The sequence below is a fragment of the Schistocerca cancellata genome, chromosome 5, assembly GCF_023864275.1.
Source record: "Schistocerca cancellata isolate TAMUIC-IGC-003103 chromosome 5, iqSchCanc2.1, whole genome shotgun sequence".
In the NCBI taxonomy this organism is placed as follows: Eukaryota; Metazoa; Arthropoda; class Insecta; order Orthoptera; family Acrididae; genus Schistocerca; species Schistocerca cancellata.
In genome coordinates this window covers 634,355,899-634,365,599 of record NC_064630.1, presented here as the reverse complement: position 1 = coordinate 634,365,599, position 9,701 = coordinate 634,355,899, and the positions used below count along the sequence as shown (strand labels likewise).

Below are 9,701 nucleotides of genomic sequence, written 5' to 3'. Positions count from 1 at the left end.
TTTGTGTCTTCCCAGAAGGGAACGTCTAGAGTGGAGTCGTCAAAATGCCACCTAGACGGTCGAACGGGGGGGGGGGGGGGGGGGGGGGTAAATGTACTTTTCATAGATGAGTCCCGATCTGGTCTGGAGAGTGATTCTCGACGGATTCGCATCTGTAGGAAACATGGAACACAGTTTAGAGACCCAAACATTGTGGAAAGAGACCAACATCGAGGAAAATCCCCAATGGTGTGGGCAGGGACTGTGTTGACCACTGAAACACCTCTTCAGTAAACTTTATGGGTGAATCGGCAAGGTTTAACTGTTGCCAGGTATTGTGACGAGATATTTAGACCTCGTGAGCGGTTGTTGTGAGGTGATGTTCGCACAGACTTCGTAATGATAGACGACAATGCTCGACTTCACAAAGCATGGGTGGTTGACGTTTCCTGGGAAATAGAAGATATTGCACACTTGGCGTGGCCTGCTTGGCCTCCTGATCTGAATCCCGTAGAAATGTTTGGGATGCGCTAGGGAGACTGGTTGCATCACGTCAGCATCCACCAACCATTCTCCAAGATTAGTGAGCAGCTCTGCAGGAAGAGTGGGTGTTATTGCCTCGACATGGGACTGATGACATAATCCATCATTATCAGGCCTGTGTTGCTGCCAGAGGTGGTCACACCCCCTGCTGAGCACATTAACCAGTTGTCCGAACGTGTGTGCAAATCCGTCAAATTGGAGAAAGCGAAGAACCTTTATTATCTAACATTAAACATGTTGCAGTTGTTTCCGTTCTACTGTTTTGCGGTAAAGTACACTCAACCTTGCTAAATTAACGCTTGTTGCTTTAATTTTGGACACCAGTGTACATGAGGCAGTATAACCCAATATTTGCAAGAGTATATTCACAGTAAAAACTCGATTAACCGTCACTCTTTAAACCGTCAGTTTCTGTTAACCGTCACTGCTGTAACAGCATAATAATACTGTAATAACGGAATGCTCTAAGGTGCAGTGGCGCGTTCGCTTTGTTTATTTACTCTATTTTAGTGGGAAGTTAATGTACCCGCCCGTCGTAGAATGGTACATAAAATATGACCTTCAGTTGACGTGCTAACACATCTCCCCCTTTTCTTGCCTTTGTCTCACTTGTGAGTCAACAATCACCACTGGATCGGTTCCCATTTGCGGCGAGAACACTGTAATTGTCGCAGTGTATCTAGCGGGCTGTGCCGTGTTACGTGTTTTCCACTTGAAAAAGCTTTATTGACTAATATTTTACACTACCGTATTTAGTGCAGGTGTGTCTGAAAAGCGTAAACGTGTTGTTTTAGGACTTAATCAAAAACTTGAAATTATAAAACGCTTAAGAAAGGGCGACAAGTGTAGCGCTAATTTATGGTATTGGAAGAACGACAGTTAACGATATAAAACGTGATGCTGATAAAATAGAACAACATGTGTCAACAATGCAGAGCATGGATGGAGATGTTCGAACATGAAAGACAATGAAACCTGCAAAATATTATGAATTGGACACTGCAATGTACCGATGATTTATACAAGCAATAAGTCAGGGGATTCCACTTTCAGGGCCTATAATAATGGCCAAGGCTGTTGAAATGAACAACAAACTTGATAGGGACTCGTCTTTTAAAGCAAGTATCGGATGGCTCGACAAGTTTAAATTTCGTCATACCATTCGCCAACTCGATATCAGTGGAGAAAAACTCAGCGCGGATAGCTCTGTAATTGCTGAGTTCCGGGAACAATTTATAGTAAAAATGGTTGAATTGAATCTTGTTAGGAAGCAAGTTTACAATTGTGATGAAACTGGGCTTCATTGGAAGGCTTTACCACAAAAGACATTAGCATCACTCTCTGAAAAAGCTATTCCAGGTTTCAAAGTACAAAAAGATCGCATCACTGCTGTGGTTTGCGCAAATCCGACCGGCAATCATACGCTACCCCTACTTGTGATTGGGAAAACAAGAAAACCTCGTGCATTCAAGAATTTGAATTTGAATGCCCTCCCTGCACAATACTACGCCCAGAAGAGTGCTTGGATGGATCAATCAATTTTTTCTGACTGGTTTCACAAACAATTTGCACCTCAAGTTAGAGCACATTTGGCTGAAAAAAAGTTGTCACAGGAAGTGCTATTGCTATTAGACAATGCCCCAACACACCCTACTTGTGAAATGAAAAGTGATGACGGCAACATAACATGTCTCTTCCTTTCAGCAAACACAACTTCACTTATACAGCCCATGGATCAGGGAATCATCGAAAACATGAAACGTCGTTATAGAAAAATATTTATCGAAAGTTTGCTCTCATCTGATGAATCAACATCTGTAAAACAGTTTTGGAGGTCTTACAGTATTAAAGGTGCCATTTTCAATGTTGCCAGTGCATGGAGTGATTTGTCAGCGTCAAATCTCAAGAACGGCTGGAATAAACTTCGGCCTCAACCTAGAGGTGAAGAATCGGAGGAACCTGAGTGTGTGACGGTTGACGACATGGTCAATTTGTGCAATAATTTACAAATCAGCACAAATTTGACGTCAGAAGAAGTATCAGAGTGGTTAGAGTGTGACAAAGGGGACGGGGGTTTTCAAATTTTGAGTGATGACGAAATTGTTGCCAGCGTAAGTGCCACCAAAGAAGAAGAAGAAGGAGCTGATGAAGACGAGTGCTCAAACCATGAAGAAAAACAAACTATTAGCCATTCAGAGGGGGAAACAATGCTGTCCAAGTGTATAGAATGGTTTGAAAGTCAAGAAGAGGCTATTGCAACGCAGGCACTACAGCTCCGAAAAATACGAAATATTGCCGCGGTGAAAGCTCGAACATCAAAAAGGCAGAAGAAATTGACTATTTCCAAGCTATATAAACTATTTCACCTGTAAGTTTATAGTACAGCACAATACTGTACATTACGTATTTTGCAACTTTTGTAGCTACTGTACGGATGTTTTTATCATGTAATAAATAGTTTTATTTGCTATTACAATCGTGTTTAATTTGTTTTCGCTCCGAAATATTATTATATTACTGTGAGAGTGATATGTGTCTATACATAAAATAACTGATTGAGGTTATGTTTTGAAGGAATACAGTGTTTCTGTTATCCGTCTATTCGCTCAACCGTCACGACCACGGTCCCGAAGATGACGGTTAATCGAGTTTCCACTATATTTCCGTATCATGTCACCTCATATTAATGTACCCATGTCATGAAAACAGCGTCATTAGATAGAACTTCTGAACATCAAAAGAACAAAACGACATCTGTACTCGAGAGGTGATACGTCGGATGTGCAAGCACAGTTACAACTGATCATTAGCTAATTGTAAGGAAATTGGAGAATAACTGACCACAGGTATGTGTTACGAAGAACAAGCTGAAGCAAGATATAGTTAGTGCTGCTTCATGCATCCAGTGTTGGACGTTACTGAAAAATATTACAAAAAATTGTCTCTAGTCCTCTACTCATAGAAATAAAATAAATGTACAACATAAAAGTAGAAGTCTGTTCTACAAGAATGTAGTGAAAAAATGGGACTGGGATGTTACTATGTAATAACAACGCTGCCATATTGAAATAACATGGCCCGATGTGTAAATAATACTAACTTCTTTAAGTGTTTTATACTTCATGTATAATCGATAAAGCGATACTGGTAATGAAAGACAGAGATACAGCTGCGTTTTACGCATATTATAAAATAGTTTCAGCTGTTGGCAATCGACTTTTAAAAAAAACTATAATACTTATCGGGATGGTAGTTCTGCTGCACTCAAACGCTTTCTTTTACCAAGCCGAAAGCAAGGGCCGTTTGGACGAAGATTCGAATCAAATGACGAGGCAGGCATTCAGGCAAATGTCTGTTGCACTGAGTATAAGAAAGACAGAGTAATGAAAACTTGAAAATCAGTTGAGCATACGTATTTACAAAGGCACACATGTGTAATATAAAATATCAACTTCATACTTTAAATTTTTCTTTGTCAAGCGGACAGAGCTTCCTGTGGCTCTCCATAGGCGCAGTGTATGGCCTGAAGTGCACTAAGATTCAGCGACCAGGTGAAATTTTGAAGCGCCTACATTTCTCATTCGCTCCGTTGCTCTCTGTGTGTGCTTAACCTATAGAGGATGAATGTGTTCGAAGAGTGGTCGCGATACGATAAACCGCAATAACGATAGACTACAATCCGACCTTTATCAAAGTCGTAAACGTGATGGGACGCATTTCTCCTTCTTATACGAGGAATCACAACAACGTTTCACCAGGCAACGCCGGTCAACTGCTGTTTGTGTATGAGAAATCCGTTGGAAACTTTCCTCATGTCAGCACGTTGTAGGTGTCGCCACCGGCGCCAACCTTGTATGAATGTTCTGAAAAGCTAATCATTTGCATATCACAGCATCTTCTTCCTGTCGTCATCTTCGTGTTGTAGCAATTTTAATGGCCAGTAGTGTAAGAATACTACATTTTTGTATAGATCATGATAATTTCACAGAAGTGGAGAGATTAATTTAAAGTTACTGGCATATTTCATACTTAGTCTACATCTCGATAAATATCGGTGATACTCACATATAAATTCATGTACAGGGTGATATTTAGTCTACATTTAGATAATTATCAGTGATATTTGTATATAAATTTATGTACAGATAGCTTCAGCTGCCCCTGCCGATGGGTTTTATGCAACCTGCAATGCCTTCAAAAACAGTACATGAGATTTTCACATTCTCTCACGCGTTACGCGCAATCTATTAGTCTTATATAAAAAGTAATAGGATCTTTTTGAAGGAAAATTAATGTAGTTAAATTTTGTACTGCATTATATTTTCACTGGAGGCCATGTTTTTCCAGTTATTCAAGAAAAGCACCTCTGAAAGTCACTTTTGTAAGATTTTCTTGAATATGTCGAAAGATTCGGGCTCCAGACGAGACGTATCACAGTACAAAATTTACTACAGTAAATTTCCTACCAAAAGGTCCTGTTCCCTTTTTCTGTACAACTAACAGTTTGTGCTTAGCAAGCTAGAGAATATGAAAATCTTACACGTGATATTTGAAGACACTGCTGGTTGCATAAAACCCAATGGTAGGAGCATATGAATCACACCATATATGGGATGAATATTTCAACTTGGAACAACTAAATTTCTTGAAAAATACGCATCGTATAAAAAAGAATGTTGCAGATGAAAAGAGGTCAACTTTTTATTTTCAGATGGAAACGCCCGCGTCCCTCACCTATTTTATTGCAGATTCAGATTATAGGCTAACACGTATCTAGGGTTAATTCGAAATATTTTTTTCGGCTAGAGATAGATGGTGTAACTGACACAAGAGTTACGGCAGTTCGATGGAAGAACACATCGAAATCAGTCACTTATGTGAGATTCGAGGCAACTAACCGAAATCAAGCATCTTGATGGAATGTTAAATTAAAAGTAACTAACATCTTCAACTTTTATAGTCTTGTCTTCCTCAGTTGCGTGTAATATTAAGGTATATTGATAATTTTTACTTATGGACCGTCTGATAGCAACTGAATAAAACACAATTTTAGTGCCATACGCATTTCGCCTTTATTTTCTGCAAGGCATCATCAGTGGCAGGTTGCGTGGACAATTTCTTACATATTACGCTCCTGTTGCATTTTTGGTGTTGTTATTCTTATTATGAACGCCAATTTGCGGTTTTTTCCACATTCCACAGCACTATGCACTGAACGCTTGTTTTTCAAGCGCCCAAGAAAAGAGGGGGACACAATGTTCTTATCTTTTTAGGGTTACATACTTTAGTCTGTAAACATGAAATCCTTATACGATTGCGTTGTTGTCTTTGTCCATCTGTCCGTCTCACCGACTGTTAAGAGCCCTTTTTTGGCACTATGGAACTAAAATTGTGTTTTATTCAGTTACTGTCAGACGGTCCATAAGTAAAAATTATCAATATACCGTAATAAAAGTAATTAGTTTGTAGGCTTTTAAACGTCTAAACCTAAAAGTTTTACTTTGCAAAAACAAATTAAATTTGTAACAATAACAGCAACTGTTTCGAACAAAAGGATTACGTTTTCAAAGAAAATGTAACCTCGAATGAAATTAGTCTGTTCTTAACTGCAAAAACTGACTTTTGTCGACTAAAATGCCATCTATCACCGATAGAAAAAACTCGAGGCATTTTTGGCGTAGAATGCTTATCAGATGTGTGTCAGACTGCTCTGCAATGTTAACGCTCCTATTTAAACTACAATGTGTAGTTAGAACAAACAATGAAAGTATTTTTTCTGAAACTGACGGCTTACAATGATTTACTTCTATTGATTTCACAAAACCCATTATGCAAAATTTCTGCAGCGCTGCTACAATGCAGCTATGTTTTCATGCGGTCTGCTGTGCTTCTGAAGGGTGATAAATTAAATGTATGCTCTGATGGCAAAATTATATTTTTTATGTGGCATAATTACAGTTTAACACTTTTAGGATTTTTTCCTTAACAATTACCGTTAAAACCTTGCTTCTAGCCAAATGTCATGATTCTACATCAACGGAAAGTAGCTTACAGATTTCGATGAGCGAGATTGTATCATAATATGTGACATAAATGACCGTTTCCTTTGACTAAATTGACTTACAATCTTGAATGCTTTACATTGCAAACGGATCATAGACATTAGTATATGACCCAAATTTGAACATGATACGCCAAAGTCTTTGAGAGAAACAGGGGATTTAACAGACGGACAGACAGACATATGGATAAAAAGTAACGAAACATATTCTTCTCGTGTGATATAATTACAAATTAACAATTTTCGGATTTTTTCTTTTGCTTGTAATATGAAACAGCGCGTCTTTGTAAATTTCATGACTATAGCTCAACGGGAAGTACTCTGTTAGTTTTGATGAGTGAGTTTTCGAGTATCAGAATATGTGTTACAAATGGCTGCATCTTTTGATTGAATTGACATAAAGGTTCAATGTTTTACACCGCCAAGGGATCATAAGCCTTAGAAAATGACATACATTTGAACCTGAAACGCCTACCTGTTCAAGAATAAAAGGGATCTTAACAGGCAGACGGATTAAGAAATTACAAAAATATTTCTTCATATTACATAAATTTAAATTATTAATTTTCGGATTTTGTCCTTTACTTGTACTCCGAAATCTCATTTCTTGCTAAATTTCATGATTCTAGGTCGACGGAATAGGTTTTGATTAGTTACTTTTGGAGTATCAAAATATGCAACATAAAAGGCCATATCTTTGGTTACACACACTTAGAAACTTAAAATTTTTACAGTTGCAAGACACCATAGATCTTAATATGTGACTTAAATTTGAACTTTATACGTCTGCCTGTTCCTGATAAAAGGGCTCTTATCAGTCGGTGAGACGGACAGATGGACAAAGACAACAAAGCAATCTTATAAGGATCTCGTGTTTACGGACTAAAGTATGCAACCCTAAAAAGATAAGAAAACTGTGTCCCCCTCTTTTCTTGGGCGCTGGATTCATGTCAGCTGTGACAGTACATACAAATTCCGCCGAGATTTTGTGGGGATTCCGCAATGTCTGGACATCCTGTCCCGGCGCTACACTGACTTTTAGTGTCGCCTCACACAGCGGTGTTTGCGGCGCGTTTAAAAGACTTTGCCCCGGGCCGTCCAGACAGGACGAGACGAGGCGTGCCGTGATGGATGGCGAGATAAATCTTGATTATGCCGGCCCAGGCGTCCAGCAGAGCCGTGTCCTTCCCTGATTAATGTCCGCCACTACCAGCCGAGCTGCCGGCAACTTCGCACGGGACGCGCGGCGGTCCCGTTTCCCGTTGCAACGCGACCGAGTCCCACTGGACGATGAAAAACTACTTTGGAGCTTTGCTCATAAACTGACGTACTTTTAACACCTCGCCAAAGCAGTGTCGTTAGGGAAGCAATAGTAAACTAAGGTGACATGGCGCATTGCCATCCATAAAAACTCCATCCTTGTCTGGGAACATGAAGTCAATGAGCGGCTGCAAATGGTCTTCAAGTAGCCGAAAATAACCATTTCTAGTCAATTATCTGTTCAGTTTGGCCAGAGGACCCAGTCCACTCCATGTAAACACAGCCCACTTCATTATGGAGCCATCACCAACTCTCACAGTTCCTTGTCGACAACTCGGAGCCAAGGCCTCAGCTGTTACCAACTGAAATCGGGACTCATCTGACCAGGCCACGGTCTTCCAGTCGTCTAGGTTCCAACCGATATGGTTGCGAGCCCGGGAGACCATGAGACCATGGTGCAGGCGATGACATGCTATTAGCAAATGCACTCACGTCGGTCGTCTGCTGCCACAGCCAATTACCACTAGAATTGGCCTCACTGCTCTAACGGATACGTTCATCGTACGTCCGTCCGCCCTCGGTAGCTGAGTGGTCAGCGCGGGTTCGATTCTCGGCTGGGTCGGAGATGTTCTCCGCTCAGGGTCTGGGTGTTGTGTTATCCTAATCATCAACATTTCATCCCCATCGACGGGCAAGTGGCCGAAGTGGCGTCAATTCGAAAGACTTTCACCCGACGAACGGTCTACCCGGAGGCCCTAGTCACACGACATTTACATTTTTTACATCGTGTGTCCCACTTTCATTTCTGAGATTATTTCACGCAGTGCTGATTGTCTCTCAGCATCTCTGACAACTCCGCGGAAACGCCGCTGCTCTCGGTCGTTAAGTGAAGGTTGTCGACCACTGCGTTGTCAGTAGTCAGAGGTAATTCCAGAGATCTGGTATTCCCGGCACGCTCTTGACACTGTGGCTCTCGGAATAATAAACACTACTGACCATTAAAATTGCTACACCACGAAGATGACGTGCTACGTACGCGAAATTTAACCGACAGGAAGAAGATACTGCGATATGCAAATGCTTTTCAGAGCATTCACACAAGGCTGGCGCCGGTAGTAACACCTGCAACGTGCTGAGATGAGGAAGGTTTCCAACCGATTTCTCATACACAAACTGCAGTTGACCGGCGTTGCCTGGTGAAACGTTGTTGTGATGCCTCGTGTAAGAAGGAGAAACGCATACCATCACGTTTCCAACTTTGATAAACGTCGGATTGTGGCCTATCGCGATTGCGGTTTATCGTATCGCGACATTGCTCCCCGCGTTGGTCGAGATCCAATGACTGTTAGCAGAAGATGGAATCGGTGGGTTCAGGACGGTAAGACGGAACGCCGTGCTGGATCCAACGGCTTCGTATCACTAGCAGTCGAGATGACAGGCATCTTATCCGCATGGCTGTAACGGATCGTGCAGCCACGTCTCGATCCCTGAGTCAACAGATGGGGACGTTTGCAAGACAACAACCATCTGCACGAACAGTTCGACGACGTTTGCAGCAGCATGGACTATCAGCTCGGAGACCATGGCTGCGGTTACCCTTGACGCTGCATCACAGACAGGAGCGCCTGCGATGGTGTACTCGACGACGAACCTGGGTGCACGAATGGCAAAACGTCATTTTTTCGGATGAATCCAGGTTCTGTTTACAGCATCATGAGGGTCGCATCCGTTTTTGGCGACATCGCGGTGAACGCACATTGGAAACGTGTATTCGTCATCGCCATACTGGCTTATCACCCGGCGTGATAATATGAGATGCCATTGGTTACACGTCTCGGTCACAGTCACCAGATCTCTA

The 9,701-nt window shown here is 41.4% G+C and overlaps 1 protein-coding gene across 1 annotated transcript; it reads left to right on the top strand.

Annotated features, from left to right (window-relative positions):
- Positions 1 to 2,276: 2,276 nt before the first annotated feature.
- LOC126188728 (jerky protein homolog-like) lies at positions 2,277 to 2,894 on the top strand. The gene has a single exon (XM_049930336.1). It carries the CDS (start codon positions 2,277 to 2,279, stop codon positions 2,892 to 2,894), a length of 618 nt encoding a protein of 205 aa, XP_049786293.1.
- The last annotated feature ends 6,807 nt before the right edge of the window (positions 2,895 to 9,701 follow it).